The 21,310-nt window shown below is 46.7% G+C and overlaps 1 protein-coding gene across 1 annotated transcript in view; it reads left to right on the top strand.

The window, feature by feature from the left end:
• Positions 1–13,966: 13,966 nt before the first annotated feature.
• The window catches only part of CAPN8 (calpain 8), a gene marked incomplete at its 5' end in the record, with an annotated part of 52,549 nt that continues 45,205 nt past the window's right edge, over positions 13,967–21,310 (top strand). Inside the window, 3 exon segments of the mRNA XM_082833627.1 lie at positions 13,967–13,982; positions 13,985–14,202; positions 17,400–17,469. Coding sequence (XP_082689753.1) covers positions 13,967–13,982; positions 13,985–14,202; positions 17,400–17,469 — 304 coding nt within the window.

Below are 21,310 nucleotides of genomic sequence, written 5' to 3'. Positions count from 1 at the left end.
AATATTTATAGGAATATTAATAGACATAGGATAGCATCACCTTCCTCCAGAGAGGATTTTCATTTGTTTCAGCCAGGCTCCTGGGTCTAGTCAGGACCATTTTTGTCCCCTTTTAAGGATTGAGTTTCCCTGGAAGGGTCACTCAGATTCAGCCTGCAATTCTAGGTGAGAGTTTACTTCTGGTTTGCTTTTATCTTTAAGAAGAGAAACTTCAGTGTCTCATTTAAAGTGTGGGAGGGTATTGGATTTCTCACCTTGGTTGAGTTCTGTGCCGGACTCTTGTTCCCTTCTTCCCACAGGGCTGCTGAAAGTTCAGCTTAATTTTTAAAGCTATTATTCAGCTGTTCCTACAGGAGCAGCAAAAACAAACAAACACCCTCAGTGCAAAAGCAGGTTTGTATAAATGACTTATCTTTCTGTCTCCTTCCTACAATTTATCTGGTTCATCCTCATTAGCTTTTTTTGTTTTTGTTTTTTTTTTTTTAGGCTGCACTGCGGCATGAGGGATCTTAGTTCCCTGACCAGGGATTGAACCCATGCCCCTGCAGTGGAAGCGTGGAGTCTGAACCACTGGACTGCCAGGGAAGTCCCTCATTAGCTTTTTTTTTTTTGAATTTTATTTATTTTTTTATACAGCAGGCTCTTATTAGTTAACCATTTTATACACATCAGTGTATATATGTCAATCCCAATCTCCCAATTCATCCCACCACCACCACCCCCACCACTTTCCCCCCTTGATGTCCATACATTTGGTCTCTACAGCTGTGTCTCTATCTCTGCCCTGCAAACCAGTTCATCTATAACATTTTTCTAGGTTCTACGTATATGCTTTAATATACGATATTTGTTTTTCTCTTTCTGACTTACTTCACTCTGTATGACAGTCTCTAGAACCATCCACATCTCTACAAATGACCTAATTTCTTTCCTTTTTATGGCTGAGTAATATTCCATTGTATATATGTACCACATCTTCTTTATCTGTTCATCTGTTGATGGGCATTTAGGTTGCTTCCATGACCTGGCTATTGTAAATAGTGCTGCAATGAATATTGGGGTGCATGTGTCTTTTTGAATTATGGTTTTTCTCTGGGTATATGTCCCATAATGGGATTGCTGGGTCATATGGTAATTCTTTTTTTAGTTTTTTAAGGAACCTCCATAGTGGCTGTATCAATTTACATTCCCACCAACAGTGCAAGAGGGTTAGGGAAGTCCCTCATTAGCTATTTTTAAAATTAATTATTTAAATTTTGGGCTGTGTTGGGTCTTCATTGCTGTGCACAGGCTTTCTCTAGTTGCGGTGAGCAGGGGCTACTCTTCGTTGAGGTGTGCGAGCTTCTCATTGTGGTGGCTTCTCTTGTTGCGGAGCATGTGCTCTAAGTGCTCAGGCTTCAGTAGTTGTGGCATATGAGCTCATTAGTTGTGGCTTGCGGGCTCTAGAGCTCAGGCTCAGTAGTTGTGGCGCACGGGCTTAGTTGCTCTGCGGCATGGGGGATCTTCCCGGACTGGGGCTCAAACCCGTGTCCCCTGCATTGGCAGGCAGATTCTTAACCACTGCGCCAACAGGGAAGCCCCCTCAGCTTTTTTTTTAAATTTATTTCTTTAATTTATTTATTTTTGGCTGCGTTGGGTCTTTGTTGCTGCACATGGGCTTTCTCTGGTTTCGGGGAGCAGGGACTACTCTTTGTTGCGGTGCTCAGGCTTCTCATTGCGGTGGCTTCTCTTGTTGTGGAGCACAGGCTCTAGGTGCGTGGGCTTCAGTAGTTGTGGCTTATGGGCTTAGTTGCTCTGCGGCATGTGGGATCTTCCTGGACCAGGGCTCGAACCCGTGTTCCCTGCATTGGCAGGCGGATTCTTAATCACTGCGCCACCAGGGAAGTCCCCCCTCATTAGCTATTAATGCTCTTAAATTTAAACACCTTCATCCAGATTTTTTTTTTTTGTCCTTAGTGGGAGGATCGTTTGAATAACCTGATCTACTATTACTAGAAGCAAAAGACCTTTTGCTTTTATTTTATTCTATTTTTACCATCTTGTTATGGAACCTGTAAAACCTACACAAAAGTAAAGAGAGAAGCAGAATGAACTCTCTTGTACTCATCAGTCCGCTTCAACAATGATCAACTTTCTTAATTTCTTGTTTTATTTACTCATCTCTGCTGGCTCTTTCTTTCTTTGTTGAATATTTTAAGTCAAAAGACAGAAAAATATAATTTTAATTGAAAATACTTTGGTGTGAGTGTTTATCTGTTAAGGAGTTTTATATATATATACACAATAAAAATACATCTACAATATCTTATCATACCCAACAAAATTAACGATAATTTCTTACCATCATATAGTACCAATCTTATGTTCAGTTTTCCTCAGTTGTCTCCAAAATGTTTTTTTACAGATTGTTCAAATTGGGGTCTAAAGAAGGCTCAAACATTGCATTTGATTGATGAATTTAACGACATTTAGATCTATAACATGCCTTCACTCCTTTTTTTCCCCCACGGCATTTATTTTTGGAAGAAAGTGGATCATTTGTCCTGTAGACTTTCTCACATTTGGGAGCAGGCTGACTGTATCCTCATGGTGTCATTTAACATGTGTCTCTAACTCAGTGGTGCTTACCTGGGGCTGATTTTGCCACCTAGGGAATATTTGGCAATGTCTGGACATTTTTGGTTGTCATGACTGCAGGGATGCTACTGCTATCTAGTAAGTTTAGGCCAGGGATGTTACTAAATATCCTATAATGCACAGAATAGCTCTACCCAACAAAGGATTGTGTGGTTCAAAATGTCAATAGTATGGACATTGAGAAAGTGCCTAATCTTTGATTTTCTCTAAAATGGCAGTTAGATCTAGAGGTTTTATCAGATTTAAGTTCAGTTTTAGGGAGAGGATAGAATTCTTCACGGGTGGACTTGTGTTGTATATCCTAGGATATCATGTAAGAAATCAATCATCTCACATTTTCAGTGATGTGCAGATGGATAAACACATTTAGGTATTGTCAGCCTGATCCATCCATTATAAAGTTTCTATTTAACTTTTCATCTAATAGTTTTATCATGCATTGGTGGCTGCTTAAGCCCATTATTTCTTCAAAGGTTGCAAAAGGGTGACAATCCTTCTATACAGCTGCAATCCTTCTATACAGAAAAGCATTGCCTTATCAACTATTTACCCTGAAATACAGTCCATACTGGAAAGGCAGGATGAATGCATGATTCTTTCCCTTTCTCAATTCTCAGAATGCCATAGTTGCTTATAAATATGTTTAAAATAGTCTTTATAAGTGTTTTTGGAAAACCCAGCTTGCTACCACCCTCTGAGGAGCGAGACAGGAAAAGAGTGTTACTACACAGACACTGTTACACCAGGCACTTGGTTTTAAATGAATCCACAAGGTGGGTTGGGATGAGACAGGGATCTAGGGGGCAGCAGAGACCACCAGCTGCTGGAGTCAGAACACCTTTGTTTTGATAACCTTTAAAAATTCCTTGCCACTGACGGTTGCTGCTTGCAGCTCTAATTTCAGCTAGACAGAATCTCAGCTGATTTGAGAAACCACATCCCCGCCATGGCTGCAGGGAGGAGCTGGGCTCTCTCTGGACCTCCTGGCCCTTGCTACCTGCTACGTAAAGAGTCTCACCTCCCACTAGCAACGGGAACCTGTCAGTCCCTGTGGGTGGGGTCTGTCTGTGACAAGAAAGCAGCCTCCACCAAGTTCAACTCCAACGTTCATTCTGCGTGTTTCCAAGCGATCATTTATGTGTCTCTTTAAACGGTGTCTATATGCTATCCTGGAGAAGAGCGTGGGCTTTTAGGTAAGACAAACCTGTTGCCAAGTCCTGGTTCTGCTATTTATGAACTGTGTGATGAAACTCAGCTTCCACGTCTGTAAAACGTGGTGGATGAGAGTTGCTACTGCACAGGGTTGTTGCTGCTGAAACAGAGGATGCTGGAAGTAAAGGGCTCAGTCAGGGCCCTGACGCGCAGGGCAGTGCTGTGCAGTGTGCGTGCGTGAGTGCACAGTAACCGCAAAGGAGCGCCCCTCATCTTCCCCTGGCACAGCTTGTCCCAGCTCCAGGGCTGATGGCTGCGTTCAGCTTGCCCAGGAGCCAGTCACCTCCGGACAAGTGTAGCTTGGTTGAGCGCATAGTGGAGCTGTGCTCTGTGCCCCCCCATGTCCCCTGTGTCCGGTGAGCAAAGGAAGACCTGGGAGAAAAGTGACTTCTCCAGGTCACCATGAGGATGGGACAGGGCGGAGGATGGAATCCACTACAGACTCTTGGTCTAGGGTTCTTATTGGCTGCATTTATATTACTATTTTGTCTAGATCCCCCTAGCCCTTCCCTAACCCCTTCTTATGTTGTCTTGGTTTAAGTCATACTTGCAAACCTTTTCAGAGAATTACGCATAAAATAAGAGCCCTCAGGATACATGTGTACTGAAATTCCTATAATTTTACCCATCCTGGGCTTAATTATACTCTGTCTTTTGCTAATCCAAGGATGCAAGATACAAAGCCTGAATATAACTTGTATGTTTAGCTAGTTATTCATTCATCAAACATGTATTGAATATTTGATATGTGCTAGGTACTGGGCCAAAGGAAAGGGGTTTGAGATAATGGGGTGGGGGAAGGGTGAGTGGAGACATAGGGATGAAAAATGCAGTCCCCTGCATGCAAGGAATTTTAACTCTAATGGGAGGAGTGGAGGCAATTCAGAACCAAGAAGCAAACCGATGATTACAATTCAGTGTAATGCACAGGATGGCCTTTACCTTGGGAGCCTTTCTGGAAAATTGATACTTGAATGTAATCTAGAAAGGCGGGTCATGGCAAAGCAGGGAGAGAACAGAGTGACTGTCATTTCAGTTAGAGGGAGCATGGGGGGTTGTTAAAAGGCATGGTAGGTTTGGGGGAGTTTCCCATAGCTCTGTATGGAGGAAGCATGGGCAGATAGGGTTGCTGTGGTAATGGGGCTGGGGTAGAAGCCAGGTGGTGAGAGCCACGATGCCAAGGCAAGGAGTTGGGACATCATCTTTAAGGCAAGATGAGGGGCATTGAAATACTTAAAGTAACAATCAGACTGGAGATTGGAGAGATTTGAGAAATTTGGAAGACTATCGCCATGATCCAGGCTAGAAGGGATAAAGGATTGTACTTAAGGGGCTTCCCTGGTGGTCCAGTGGTTAAGACTCTGTGCTCCCAATGCAGGGAGCCCCCCCCCCCGCGGGTTCGATCCCTGGTCGGGGAACTAAGATCCCACATACTGCAACTAAGCCCACGGACCGCAACCACTGAGCCCGCAGACCCTAGAGCCCGCGTCCTGCAACCTAGAGCCCGCGAGCTGCAGCGAAGACCCAGCACAGCAAAAATAAACAAACAAAAAAATTAATTAATTAATTAAAAAAAAGAATTGTACTTAAGCTGTGGCTGTGGGCATGGAGAAGAAGGAAGTAACTCAAGGGACATTTAGGAGAAAGACTGGATAGGACATATGTTCAAATAGTAACCACGGGAAGGATCTACCTCGACGTTTTGGAATCAACCTTGAGAAATTGCTATGATGTGCCCAAGTTCCCACCTGGTTTTTCACAGGTTCAGATTGGGGCACTCCTCTAAAGTTTGCTGGAAGTTGGAAGTCTGATAAACACCTATGAAGATTTTTTTTTCTTCCTTTGCCTCCCCTTTGAAAAACCCAGTGGAAAATTCAGTGTTTTCTTTGTCCTAGTGATGGGGATGGGGGGAGATGAGAAACGTGGCTATTTCCAGTGCAGCCTATGGCCTGCAAGGGAAAAATGATTGATGGGCTGTGAGTACCTTCCTTCCATCCAATTTCATGCCAAGCTCTGCTGTGGCACCAGGGTTATAAGATTTGAGGCTCCTTGCACAAAATTCCCAGCCCATAAATATCTCCCCTTCTGCCTGCCATGGGAACATTTTTTCTGTTAATGTCCAAAATTAGATTAATTATAATCCTTGATTTAGGACACAAGCTCATCATTAGTCCATGCATTTCATTTCTTGTTCATAGTATAATGAACTCCTATGTAGCCACCACCCACCTGAGAATGAAAACATTACCTGAAATGTGTACCTCTCTTCTGCTCCTCTCCCACCCCATCTCCCTCCTCTTCAAGATGGAAGGAAAAACCCTTCTGATCTTTGTGTTTATCTTTCCTTTTTTGGTGTGTTTTATTTTGTATATTTTTATGTATGGGTTTTTCTCCCCCACATTCAAAAATTGACCCACTAAAATGAGGACATTTGAACTTGGAGAAGAGCAAATACAAAATCCTTCAGAAGAGTCTGACATCTTCGTAAATATATTTCTTTTTTAAAAATAGATTTAGTTATTTATTTATTTTTAGTTTTGGCTGCGTTGGGTCTTTGTTGCTGCCCGCGGGTTTTCTCTAGTTGTGGCGAGAGGGGGCTACTCTTCGTTGCGGTGCGTGGGCTTCTCATTGCGGTGGCTTCTCTTGTTGTGGAACACATTCTCTAGGTGCGCGGGCTTCAGTAGTTGTGGCACACGGGCTTAGTTGCTCCGCAGCATGTAGGATCTTTCCAGACCAGGGCTCAAACCTGCATGCCCTGCATTGGCAGATGGATTCCTAACCACTGCGCCACCAGGGAAGCCCTTAAATATGTTTCTTATTAAAAACCTAATTTGTGGGCTTCCCTGGTGGCGCAGTGGTTGAGAGTCCATCTGCTGATGCAGGGGACACGGGTTCGTGCCCTGGTCCGGGAAGATGCCACATGCTGCGGAGCGGCTGGGCCCATGAGCCATGGCCGCTGAGCCTGCGCGTCTGGAGCCTGTGCTCCGCAACGGGAGAGGGCACAACAGTGAGAGGCCCGCGTACTGCAAAAAAACCCCCACAATGCCCCCCCACAACCCCCCCAAAAACCCCCCTAATTTGCCTTACAAAAAAAAATCTTTGAGTGAAATTGAGAGTCCAAAAAAAAGATATGTTTGTGCTCTATTATGTCACCAAGCACCCTGGAGGGCAGACGGCCCCGGTTAGAGAGGCACTTCTGGCTTCCGTGACTGCTGGCAAAGTGGGCTCTGACAGCCTGAGATCAGTGCCTCCTTCCAACAGAGGGACACAGGGAGGGGCTGCCAGCAGGTGACACTCATCAGAGCCCAGGTGCACAGAATGGTGACGGGCTCCAAGCGGTATGGATGCAGCAGCTTATCCCTTAAACCGGGTCAGTGACATAGGACTGCACCCATGGGTGCAGCAGCTTATCCCTTAAACCGGTCAGTGACATAGGACTCAAGTGGTCTGGCTCCAAAAGGGGAGCTGGGCCAGTTAGATTCTCTCTTGGGAAACTGGACTGAGAAACACAGAAGGAATGATTTGCTAGTTAGTGGTGGGAGTTTCACTTACTTGACAAGTCAAGAGAGAGAGCTGGAGCTGGAGAGGACACGATGGGCCGTGGGAAACTCAGAGTTGTACTGGAGCAAAAAGGATGAGCAGTCCAAGGAGGCCAGCTGAGAGCCAGACAGAATGAGATGGTTGACCAGAACAGAGGCTTGCTAACAGGAGGGCAGTGGTGGAAGGAGCCACAAGTCCTGATACTGAGGCTGGGGGAGCTATGAGTATCCAACATTCAGCAGAATTCAACTTCTGATTTCAGAAAGCCTGGTACCATCAAGACTCTGGTTCTTAGGTTTCCTGTTCTCAGGTGTCCATAACCCTGTTTAACCCAACTTTCCACCTATTCTATGCCTGCACCTGCACCTGTACCTGCACAGCCGAACATGACTGGAATAAAGAATACAATCAAACTGTCGTGGTTTAAAAATATGCTCACAAATTCTTTGATACTCCTCCCCTGAAGAGGTGGAGGCTAATTCCTTCCTTTTACGAGTGGGCTGGACTGGGCTTCCCTGGTGGCGCAGTGGTTAAGAATCCACCTGCCAATGCAGGGGACACGGGTTCGAGCCCTGGTCCAGGAAGATCCCACATGCTGCGGAGCAACTCGGCCCACGTGCCGCACAACTACTGCAGCCCGTGCGCCTAGAGCCCGTGCTCCACAACAAGAGAAGTCACCACAATGAGAAGGCCGCACACCGCGATGAAGAATAGTCCCCGCTCACCGCAACCAGAGAAAAGCCTGCGTGCAGCAACAAAGACCTGAAGCAGCCAAAAATAAATAAATAAAATAAAATAAAATAAAATAAACTTATTAAGAAAAAAAGTGGGCTGGACTTAGTAGCCTTGCACCTAATGAGTAGAATAAATCAGGAGCGACAGTGTGCGATTTCAGAAACTAGGTTGTAGAAGGTGCTGCGATTTCCTCTTTGGTCTCTTGGATTGCTCGCTCTGGAGGAAGTCAGCTGCCATGTCATGAGGACACTCAAGCAGCCTATGGAGAGCCCCACAGAGTGAGAAACTGAGGCCTCCTGCCAACGGCCATGTGAGTGCACCATCTTGGAAGTGGATCCTCCCACCCCAGTCAAGCCTTCAGTTGACTGCAGCTCCAGTCAACATCTTAACTGCAGCCTCAAGAAAGACTCTGAGGCCAGAACCACGCAGCTAAGCTATTCTTGACTTCCTTCCCCACAGAAATGGTAAGATAATAAGTATTTGTTGTTCTAGGCCACTAAGTTTGGGATAATTTGTTAGCAGCAATAGGTAACTAATATACAGGCTGGTTTGTCTCACACTCAGTTGATGTTCACTGACTCCACTGTGCTGTTAGTGTTGCCTGGCAACCATACTGTTATGTCTCCATCCTTTCATTCTCCCATTCTCTTTCATCCCTTCCCTCTTTCAAATCTCCAACACCTCCACCCCATTCTCACTCTCAGCTAATGTCCTTAATTCCTATTTCCATGAGTAAAAATTAAAGCAGTCAGAAGAGAACTTTCCAGGGTCCCACTGTCATATCTACGTTCACATCTGTTCTGCCTTCTCTCCTGTGACTAGGGGTGGACTCTCTGTACTACTAGCTAAGGCCAATGTCTTCCCTTGGGTTCTAGATCTGATCCTTTCTTGCCCACTCAAGGACATCCCTCGTGAAGTTCTTCCCCCCTCTCTGTTTCTGGAAGGAAAGAGCATTGATCTGTGACTAATTGCTACTCATAGGTCAAGTAAGATGAGGACAGAGAAATAACCATTGGTTTTAGCAACATCATGGTCATGAGGTTCATTGCCACAGTGGTTTATCCTAAAAATCTGACTGGAGGGATAGTAAAAGAGCCTGGGAGGGGAGAATTAGGCACAGTGACTGTATATACCCCTTTGATGAAATTCTGTTGTAAAAAGAAAGGGAGAAATGGATCAGGGATATGGGTTCAAGAAAGGTTAGAAAGAGGAGAAGTTAAAGGAAGGTTGTATGCGGAAGGAAATGACCTCGTAGAGAAGGAGAAAACTGACGATGCAGGTACATCCACGGCCCCCTGGCGGCAGGGACAGAGGGCAAGGGAGTGTGTGACAGAGTGACGTGCCCAAAAGAACGACCTCAAAAACAGTTACTAAGCTCCAGCAATTACCCATGGCACTCTGAAGGCTTGCATGATAAATTTTAGATGTGCACAGTTCCAGCCTTCCGTGGCCTTGTTTTCTACAGCAGGCTGGGCCAGGACAGTTCTCACCTTTTTTCCAAGCTTTTTTTTTTTCCAAGGAAGTAGTTTCCTTTTTGGAGGAAATCACGTTGCCCCTATTTACTCAAAACATGAGTCCTGAACCGTTAGAGCTCTAGGGGTGGGGTGGGAGAGGGCCTCCGTGAGGCCAGCGGTATCCTGGCCACGTCCCCTGTCCCACCCAGCCTTCCCGGCCACTCCTGCACACGCAGAGGAGGGACCCTTGGCAATTCATCTCGCCACCTGCCCGGACCCACGGCCACTACCTTATTTAGGCCGTCATCCATTCTTGCCTGGTTTAGAGTGATTGCCTCTTAACTACAGAGAAAAATTCCATGTTCAAAGCCCCTACAAACTGTATCATCTAGTCCATCACCTCATCCCTCACTCCAGCCGCTCTGAAGGATATTAACTGCCCTTCCTGCCTTTACTCTTGCTGCCCCTCTAGTCTCCAATGCCCTTTTCTCACTGCCCTCTTTCAAATCCTAATCATCCTTCAAGTCCCTTAAATCTTCAGGATCCAGCTGGAATGCTGCCTCCTCCATGAAGCCTTCCTTATCCTCTGTCACCTCAGAACTGGCCGCTCCTTTCTCTGAGTGTTGTTCTGTCTCTCCTATAGCATTGAAGTTCCTTGTGGGCAGGGGTGGTGTTTACTTGTCTATTGATCCTTCTACTTGGTGGCTGTCCCTGCCCAGCAAAGTGTCGGTGCAGAGAAGGCTTGTGGGTTGGAGAGCCGAATGGTCAATGGGCTTCTGTCTCTCAGGTCTCCTGCCTCATGGCCTATTGCCCAGGCCAGGGCTTCCCACTGGTAGGCCGTGTAGGTCCTGTGCCCTGGAAAGAACATGGAATTTAAAACCGGGAGACTTGGGCTTCCCTGGTGGTGCAGTGGTTAAGAATCTGCCTGCCAATGCAGGGGACACGGGTTCGAGCCCTGGTCTGGGAAGATCCCACATGCCGCGGAGCAACTAAGCCTGTGTGCCACAACTACCGAAGCCTGCATGCCTAGAGCCTGTGCTCCGCAAGAGAATCCACTGCAGTGAGAAGCCCGCGCACTGCAACGAAGAGTAGCCCCTGCTCGCCGCAACTAGAGAAAGCCCACGCACAGCAACGAAGACCCAAGGCAGACAAAAATAAAAATAAATAAATGAATTAATTTAAAAAAAATACTGTAAAACAACAACAACAACAAAATAAATAAATAAAATCAGAAGACTTAGGGTCAAGTTTGCCATGTGAGTAACTTTGGGTTAACCTGACAGTACAATCTACCCATAGACTTGCTGTGACTCTCTAATGGGTCATGGACTTGAAAGTGCTATCTCTATTCAAAAGTAAGTTTTTACGTTAGTCACACTGGGTCCGCAGGGTCTGGGTTGGCCACTGGGGGGCAGTCTCAGCTAGCCTCCTAGCTGGGCTTGAGTGGATCCACCCTTTCCTGCCAGGGATGAGAGACTGGGGTGGTGTGCGATCCCACAGACCTGGAGAGCGATGAGCCCACACATCTGGCCTTCCCAGCCTTCTGTTTTCTCAGGGCTGGTTAGATACGGATCAGTCTTACAGCTCTGGCACTCTTTGGAGTGATGGGATACTTCCTGTCCCGGGCAGACGGGGAACCCATCTGTTACTTAGAGACGACTCATGAACGCGTGGATCACAGCAGGCCATCGTCTCTGTAATACTATTTTCTTTTATTTAAAAATTTTAATTGAGATATAATTCACATAATCAAAACTCACCATTTAAAAATATACAGTTCTGTGATTTTTTTCATTATATTCACTATGTTGTGCAACCATCACTGCTTATCTAATTCCAGAAAATTTCCATCACCCCCGATAAGAAACCTCACACCTATTTGTAGTCAGTCCCCGTTCCCCTCTCTGCTCAGTTTCCGGCAACCAATAATCTACTCTGTTTCTGTGGACTTGCCGATTCTGAATATTTCATATAACTAGAAGCACACAACTTGTGGCCTTTTGTGACTGGCTTCTTTCACTTAGCATAATATTTTCAAGGGTCATCCATGTTGTAGCCTATGTCAGTACTTCATTCCTTTTTATGGCTGCATAATATTCAGTTGCATGGCTGTACTACATTTTGTTGGTCTATTCACGCGTTGACTGACATTGGGCTGTTTCCACTTTTTGCCTACTGTGAATAATGTCTTACGAGCGTCGGAGTAGAAGTTTTTGTGTGGACTTAAGTTTTCAAGTCTGTTTCAATTCCCTGGAGTGGAATGTTGCTAGAAGTTACTCTGTCACTCTGAGGAACTGCCAAACTCTTTTCCAAAGTGCCTGTATATTTTCCATTCCCACCAGCAATGTACGAGAACTCTGTAATCCTCTCGACACTGGACTCACCCCATGCTTGCCTCAGAATTCTGAAATGGGAAGCCCAGGAGAGAGACTGAAGTTAAGGTTCTGCATGACAAAGAGCTTTGCAGACTTTGTCTGAAAAGCACACTTGGGCTTTGGGGTGATTTGTCTTCCTTGCTGAGGACACAATGCAGCCTTGTCCTTCTGGCCGAGAGGAGCCGCTGTGGATAAGCTGAGTGCTCTGTCTGAGCTGCATTCACCAACACTGTTTGCCTAGAAGTGTTCTTACTAGTCGGTGACGGCAGGTGTGTTTCTGCCCGGCCTCATCGGCCTCTGTTTTGGATCCTGGGCTTCCTGGGTGGAGCTGGCAGTGGCTCTTGTGGGGTGTCTGAGGTGTGAGGCTGGGGAGATGTCTGTTCAGGTTGACAGGGCCAGCGGGAGCCCGGCTGGGTAACGGGGAGACGTTGGCTGTCAGCTCAGGTGGGGCTGGTGAGCAGAGATGGCTCCTGGCTCGGAAAATGAGGGCTCTCTTCCCAGCAGCTCAGACCTGTCTCCCTAGATGAGGATGAATTTGTTCATGCAGCATCTGGACGTGACAAGGGAGGTGATTTAGGCAGGTGGGGTGGGAAAGAGATTGCTAACCCCAAAGGAGACCCTTATGGAGAAGGGAAATTACCAGCTGTGTTTACTCAGTGATTAGATGGAGAAGGGCTTGTTCATTTCAGTCAGTCTAAAGGGAGTGTTCCCGGGAGGCTCGGGGAGAAACCGAAGCAGGGAAGACAATCTCATGAGCTCCCTGCCTGAAGATGCTGGGTCCACTATACCTGGTATGTATCTATCCAACCACTGGGCATCTTATACCTGTGGGTGTTTATTCATTCACTGCCTTCTCCTTTTTTGTCTGTTGTCAAGTCTCCCTCTGCCTCTGTCTCATGAGGACCCTTGTGATTCCATTTAGGGCTACAATAATGTCCCCATTTCAAGATCCTTAATCACCACTGCCAAGATCGTTTTCCAAATACGGTATGTACTATTCACAGGTTCCAGAGTTTGGGACTCAGTATCTTTGGAGGACCATTTTTCAGCCACTCCCCCTCCCAGGTTCAAAAATCACTGACGTTCCAGATCCTTAGGGTAAACCAGGCCTCGGAAATTGGAACCCTGAGAAAAGCGATTAATGCAAGGTCCCAGAGCCCATTTCCCTTCTGAGATTAGAACCCACAACTCTTATTCCCCAGGCCTTCTCTTTCTGGTCCTGGTTCCTAGGAATAACCATGACTGGTACTTCCTGAGTGTTTCTTATGTACTATTCTAAGCAAATTCCGTGTACTATCTCATCACCCTTCCAAACAACCCTATAAGGTAGAACCTACGATTACCTTTCGCTTTACAGGTGAGAAAATTAAGGGGATGAGAGGTTAACTAACTTGCCCAAGGTGACAGAGCTAATTACTGGTGCTGTTGGGCTAGATACCCAGGCAAAGGCCAAAGCCTTCACTTGTAGAGGGACACCTCTGCTTGGGGTTACTCTGATCCACTCCATGAATCACCCTTCTCTGATATTTTTGTCCTCCTAGCGAATATGGAACTAAACTTTTCTGGAAGGAAAGGAGACCCCTCTAACCCCTTGCCCTCCTGCTGAGAACCAATTCCTTGGAAAATACTGGCCTCAAGCTGCCCAATAAGCCTTCTCATCTCAGCTGATGGGACCAATGGGAAGTAAGCAGGGTCTTGCAATGAGATGGGGATGGATGGCTGTGATCCTAATGGATTTCTTAGGCTAATGGCCTGGGAGGGGCCCTGGAAGTTTCCCAGCCTCCAAATTGTCTGCTGAAAGCAGAAGGGGAGGGTGGGGCAGATTCATTTGCACCTTGGGTACATATCTGTTCCTGGCTGTGACTCACTTCCCTCTGGAGCAGGGCCTCGGGTGAGATGTTTACCTGTTCCACCTCCCCTTCACACTGCCTTACAGCTCCCCTCCCCGTGGGGCGGATCTCTGACAGCACAGAGCAGCTCTGCCCTTCTGTCTACCCCACGGAGCCCTCGACCATGGCAGCGCTGGTGGCTGAGTATCCAAGCAGCAGGCGGCAGCTGAAGGTCTTGGCTCCAACCAGAAAGCCGTGAAGTCCTTGGGCCAGGACTTTGAGACCCTGAGGCAGAAGTGCTTGGACTCAGGGGTCCTAGTTAAGGATCCAGAGTTCCCAGCGTCCCCACCAGCCTTGGACTACGAGGATCTTGGACCATGCTCCCCCCAGACTCAAGGCATTGTTTGGAAGCAGCCCGTGGTAAGGAGATGGGTTTGCTGTTGAGTGTCAGGATGGAGGGCCCTCGCTTCTGGTCAAAAGTAGCTGAGGGAGAAGTTATGGTTCTTGGCCCTATGTTCCTGTAACCCGTATTTCAGCCTACCCCCGCCCCTCCACTTTAAAAAACATCTTTTCAGAGGTGATAATGTATAGAGGGAAGGCATGCACTGGCTTTGGAAACAGACAAGTTAGATTTGAATCCTGCCTCTGCCTGTGTGGTCTTGGACAGATAATTGCTGTGATCCTCAGTTTTTTCATCTGTAAAATGGTGCTACTGGCATCTTATTTTTCAGTGTTGGTACAAGGACTGGAGATAAAGGTCAGAGCACAGTGCTTGGCATATAACAGGCACAGAAGGCATGGTAGCTATTGCATAGGACCCCTGGGCCAGTGCAAGACGGAAAAAACCAATGCTAGAAGTAATCAGTCCTGGGGTACATTGTGACGTCGTTGCTGAAGTGTGCAGGGTTGTGAATTGTCATTGTTCTATTGAGGCTAGGGAGTGGAGAGGTGGGGCTGGGGGTCTGTGAATACAGATGGGAGTCAGGGACTCTGGGATGCTGTCACTGATTACCCCCCACCCCAGATCTCAAGGGCAAGGGATGTAGAACCATCCCCTCAAAACCTGGGCCCATGACCTACTGCTCTGTGACCCTTGTCAGTGATTTAACCTCAAGGATAGGAGCCCCCCCCACAGAGTGGTTGTGAGAATTCAGATAATCCTTTGAAGTGCTCTGCTCAGTGCCTGGCCCACAAGTCTCCTAAGAGAACACGCTTTGCGACCCTTGGCCAGGGGGCCGTTTGTCTTCTAGACCACGATGGGAAAATCAAGCCATGGTCCTTATTTTCTTGGCAATGGTTGAAGAGGGAAGTTAAGGAGAGAATAACTCCTTGGATGTGGTCAAAATCACCCTTTAACTCCAACTATCTCTACCCCTTCTGTTTTCATCCTATCAATTTTGCACAACAGTTACCACCTCTGAGCATAACTCCTTTGCCCTTCTCCCCTCCAGCCCCCCATAGCCACCTTCCATGCCCCTCTGGAACCTATATGGGTGCTCTGGGACGTTGGCAAAATCAAGGTTGGGGACCATGGTTTTATATTCTAGTGTCAAGAGTTGGCAGCCACATTTCATTTCAACAGACAGTTTTTTTAGGCCTCTGTTTTGGGCCAGGCGTTGGCTATGCCCTGTTCAGAAAGGTGGTCGGGGAGAAACTGAGCTGGGATCTCGGCTCTGAGGGAGACTGTGAGGAGGCAGACACATGAATAAAGGACCGACATCCTGGGCAGAATGAAGGAAGTGCTAACAGAGGCATCAATCACGGGCATGGCAATGTGGGATGTTAGGACTGAATGATGGAAAGACTTAGGGGAGGAGAATACATTCGAGTGGAACTGAAGGACCCCCAGGAGCTTGGGGGAGGGGAGATGGATATGGGGGGAGGGGAGAAGATTTCACTCTGTGACCAAAATCAGGTATCTTTAGCCTTTGCCTAGTTTTTCTCTTTCATTTGAAACTCTTAAAGCCCTCACCTCCTCAACCACATTTCACGTTCTCCCCTAAACTGTGTCTTTACCTGGTCTCACTGTCCACGAAAATATGATAAATTCAGACTGGAATGCTGATTTGTGCCTGTCAACAAAATGCTATAAAAGCCAGACCATGAGGTAGTAGAACCTGATTAATGTGGAACTGAAGTACTCCCATTATTGGGAGTTTTCAGATGAATAAATAAAAGCTTGTCAGAATGTACCCTCTCCAGCCCCAGTCATCAGTGAAGGATTCTCACTCAGCTGCTTTTGACCAGGCTGTGCTCACATATCACAGGATACATTATAGAACCCAGTTTTATCCTCTAAGATCTTACAGATTATTGAATAGACTCTTGAGTTTGTAATGACCCTGATTCTATCTCTATTGGGAAGGTGCCTTGGAATCTGGGAAAACTCAGCCTGTTCCTAAATGCTTCATTTCTTTCTTCCCTTGAAGTCTCTCAGGGGCCTGCAGGAAGGTTGGGTGTCCAGAAATGAGGTGCACCAATGAGTTCATTTGCTCTTCTTTCCTCCCCTTCCCTCCCCTCCCCCTCCCCCTCCCTCCCCCTTCCCCCCTCCCTCCCTCCCTTCCTTCCATCCTCCCTCCCTCCCTCCCTCCCTCCCTCCCTCCCTTCCTTCCTTCCTTCCTTCCTCCCTCTCTTTCTTCCTTTTTTCTTAAATTGTGGTAAAATACACACAACATATAATTTATCATCTTAACCATTTTTTTTTTTTTTGCGGTACGCGGGCCTCTCACCGTTGTGGCCTCTCCCGTTGTGGAGCACAGGCTCAGCAGCCATGGCTCACGGGCCCAGCCGCTCCGTGGCATGTGGGATCTTCCCGGACCGGGACACGAACCCGTGTCCCCTGCATCGGCAGGTGGACTCTCAACCACTGCACCACCAGGGAAGCCCTGTTAGATTTTTTTTTTACCCATATGCACATATTTTTTTTAATAGAAAACAAGTTAATGATTTTTTTTAATATTTGGAAGAAAAAAAAAAAGCCAGTCCAAAGGCACTGTCTTGGCCCATTTAGGTAGGAGCTAGCAGCTTTATACAAGGCTGTAGGGCTGCCACTTTGAGGTAGGTGAGCAGGGAAAGCGTAGGTCAGATGTGGGAATGGAGCTGAGTTCTCCTCTCTGTATAGGACACTTCCTGACGCCTCAGTGTTTCCATCAGCACACGGAGTCATCATTGAGTCAAGTATTTAATGAGCGTCTACAGGGTGCAGGGCATTTTGTTAGAGTGTTATACATTAGCCTCATCCTCTCCCTGTATATAGGGGTGTTGTCTGAATGGGTGAGATCATAGTTCCTCATGTCATTATCTCAGCCTTTGCCTTTCTCCTACCCTCCCCCCTACCCGCTTTCACACCCACACACCCACACAGTATGTATAGCGATAAAGAGCTGGCCGTGGGCACCAGCTCCTGCTCTGCCACCCCTGGCTGTGTGACTGTGGGTAGCTCTCCTGCCTTCTCTGGGCTTCAGCATCCTCAGCAATAAAAGGCGGTATGTGCAGTAGATGTTCTCCTAGGTCTCTCCCATGAATTTTGGGACTATCAAGTTCTTTCACTCTTGCTGCCACCATCACTGGGCATCTGGTGACTTGTGTTTTGCAATTGCTTTCCCAATTGGTTTCAGGAATTGTGTCCCAGCCCTCAGTTTATCGTTGGTGGAGCCACGCGTACAGACGTTTGTCAGGGTGTGCTAGGTAAGTAACTGGGGAGAGTCCTATTTGATTTGGGAGAAGGCAGGTGTGTACGTGTAATGAGTAACGTCAGATTACGCTGTTAGAGTTGACCGACTACATTATGTCTGTGACTTATCCGTATGGGTTTGTGTTTTGAGACCGTACTCTGCATTCTGGGCCTGGAATGCTGGAACTACATTTGGTTCCTCCTAACAAGAGATTTTCCATAGGCTCATTTAACCCCTTTTAGTGCTAGAGTCACGAGCCAGAAGTATAGGCATGCAGCAGATAACCACGCTGGGCTGTGTTTTGATAGTAGTGACCTTTAAGTGGATGTAATTTGCCCTGTGGAATGGCCATGTCTATATAATTATGGGCTGTCATAATAGATGCTCTTAGCATGAGTAAGAAAAGAAGAATCCCAGCTTTCCAGCCAAGCTTCTTTCCAGCCCGGAATCCTGGGATTAAGAAGCTTCACTTCCCAACCTTTCGTATTCCCTCCAAATCAGGCTCAGTTAAGTTGAGGAAATAATTTATTTTGTACGTTCTAGCCTTACGTGTTGGAAACCGAGGTTCTCCTTGATAGCAGATCAGCACTGTTGATCTCATAAGCCCTCCTGATCCCAGGGCATCACAGTTTCTTCTTTGAGTGGGACAACACTGACGTTTCAGGGACAACACGGCTCTGAATTGAATTCGCTGGGCTTCCAAACGGCCAGCCAGTGACAGCTTCAGGAAATAGACCTGGAAACGAAGGCAGGAGGAGACAAATTCTATCTGCTGAAAATTAGCCAAACAAACAAAATCTCAGCGTCCACGTGGCCCCAATCACCCTTTATCCTTCAGAAGATTTCCCCTCCATCCTTTTTCTCCTTGTTCCTCCTGTTCTCTTGAGCCTGTGGGAAACTTTTATGATTTTGAATCACCGGCATTTATTTTAAATGCTTCCAATGTTCTCTCCTTTGACGAGTATAGCCGATATCCCCTTAGCCAGAGCTCATGGTGCGTGCGCACAAAGCAGTGGGAACGATTCGGGTACCGCTCAGACGCGAGCCCTGTTCCCTGACAGCCACAGTCTCCTAAGCCTTCGTGTGAGGGCTCACACAGGGGTAGCGTTCTGACCTTTTATTGCTCTGGATGACTGTGCTGTGCCTTTTTACTTCCAGCTAAATATTTAACCTCATTGAGCACGTGTCTCAGGGAAACACAGCTTCTAATCTATGCTTTTAACAGCTTCTTGTTGTAGATGTTTTGACTTTGGCAAAGGTATTTAATAAGTGTCTTTTAATTGATCAACTTGGATAGATCTTCCTTTGAATAGTTTTAAGCTCAGAGAAAAGAAGCGTTCCCAAAAGAGGCCTGAGCGTTACCATGGTGAGCGTGCGCTGCTGATGGAGCCTGCAGCTAGAGGAGCAGTAAATGAACCTGATTCTCCGAATCCGACTCACGTCAAAGTGAGGGGGCCACACCGTGGAGGCTGCTCCGGGTTAGCCCTGCTGCAGTGGTGGTTTTTAATGAGCAGAGCGGAAAGCGGGTGTTGAGTCCAATTTCCTGAAGGATGCTGGGTACGGGGCCGGAGGGCCTGTGGACCAGATGGAGCCTCAACGTGTATCGAAGCGGGTGCCTGCACGCCAGGCCTGCAACTCAGCACCAGGGTGGTTGCCAGGAGCTGAGTGACAACAACCTGTGTGGCCTGTGAGACTTGAGCTCGGTGGCGTTAACGATGGGGTGGATCGTGGAGAGATTAAGAAGAAAACTTCCTGATCAGAGAACCAGGGGGTGTCATGCTGCACCTGTTGAATCAGGGTGTGACAGGGATTCATGTTTGTTCAGTGCCTTTCAGGCTTGACACAGTCCAGCACAGTGCAGTGGGGTCTATTCCAGGTTTAAAACATCTTTGTTATTATTTTTTATTATTTTAAAAATTCATTTATTTATTTTTGGCTGCGTTGGGTCTTCGTTGCTGCACGCGGGCTTTCTCTAGTTGCGGTGAGCGGGGGCTACTCTTCATTGCGGTGCGCGGGCTTCTCATTGCTGTGGCTTCTCTTGTTGCGGAGCACAGGCTCTAGGCTCACGGGCTTCAGTAGTTGCAGCACATGGGCTCAGTAGTTGTGGCTCCCGGGCTCTAGAGCGCAGGTTCAGTAGTTGTGGCGCATGGGCTTAGTTGCTCCGCGGCACGTGGGATCTTCCCGGACCAGGGCTCGAACCCGTGTCCCCTGCATTGGCAGGCGGATTCTTAACCAGTGCGCCACCAGGGAAGTCCTGTTATTATTTTTTAACAGTTGATCTATATAATGAAAATGATGTCCTTTACACAGTTTTGTGTTACCGTGATTTTATTATTATTTTGAATACACACTGTTCAAAAATGAAAACAGCTGAAAGGTCCACCGTGAAGATTCAGCTTCCTGTCTGTCTCCATCTATTCCACTGCTTGCTGTCCTGGAACCTTTTTTTTTCCTTATCCTTTCACTGTTTCTTTATGCAAATTCAAGTAAGTCTAAATACGTATTCTAATTTGTATCCCCTTCTTGCCTTGAAGGCAGCATACTGTAAACATTGTTTAGCACCTTTCCATTATTTGTTATTATTTTACTAAATAAAATGTCTTGGAGCTCTTTCCATGTCAGCGTATGGGCTTCATTCCTTTGTAACCACACAGAATATTGCAGTCCATTGTGCGAAGTACCAGTTGATTTAGCCTGTCTCCTACTGATGGACACGAGTTATTTTCTCTCTTCAGCTATTATACAAAATGGTGCAGTGAATGTCCTTCTCCGCAGTAGTGTGTGTGTGAGGGTTTTTGTCAGCAGGTTTGAAGTGTGGCTGCTTCAGTCACCATGGAATATCTTTCCCTTCTATTTGATTCCCAGTGCTTAGTGACCTCATATTCAGTCCCACTATCACCACTGTCTTATCTACTCTGAGGAAAGGGCCCAGGACAATCATTTACACTTTAGTGTGAATTTGAGTCAGTGGGCTACCAGAGGATTTGTATATTGAACATTATCTCCAGAGCATGAAAGAATTGTACCGTTACATCTTTAGTTACACCAACTCTCACTAACTTATTTCCTTTTGGTATGAATGCAGACAATGAAGCACAGTAATAGAAATCATGGCTTATATTCATATTACATTACAATTGTTGCAAATAATTCAAAATACCACATATTCATCATTACCTCATAATTATGGTGTTTATTAGTCGCCACTCCAAAACTTTTATATAGAATGTTAATAAAGAAGTACGAACCTTACCATATTCTAATGTTAAAAACATATTTTGATAACTATTTCAATGTAATTATATTATATATATACGATGTATTTCTCGCCAAGCCAGGCTTCATCCTCGCCATGTGAGCCCCTTGCCTCCCACCAGAGTCTGTGCTCATGTAGAGTCCAGGAGCTAACTTTCTTTGGAGACATTATTATAGGAAGAAAGACTGGGAAGTCTGCAATGCTAAAGATTCAATTGCTCCAGGTAATTCTTACTGTGTAATATGACTTTCTGTTGGGTGACTCAGTCTCTGCCTGAGGGCGGTGTGGTTTGCCTCCACACCAGTAATCAAATGCGTATCTGTTGATGAAATAGCCCCCAGACAAAATCCCTCCCTGGATCCCCAGGCCTGGAGTTCTTCACCCGGACACACTGAGGAGGGGTTCCCTGCAGCTGCAGCCTTACCACGCTTGGTCTTCCTGGCAGAGCCCACGCTCACCAGATCTAGCAAGGGCCACACACACAGCATCCCTCCAGTGTGAGGAGATCTCAGGGCCACACCATAGTGAGAGGAAATAAGTTGTTAAGTGTAGGATTATGCCCTGTCGGGCGCGTCTGCGGTGCCCACTTCCAGCGAAG

The sequence above is a fragment of the Leucopleurus acutus genome (assembly GCF_964270905.1).
Source record: "Leucopleurus acutus genome assembly, chromosome: 2".
Classification (NCBI taxonomy): Eukaryota; Metazoa; Chordata; class Mammalia; order Artiodactyla; family Delphinidae; genus Leucopleurus; species Leucopleurus acutus.
This window is presented reverse-complemented; position numbering and strand designations above follow the sequence as displayed.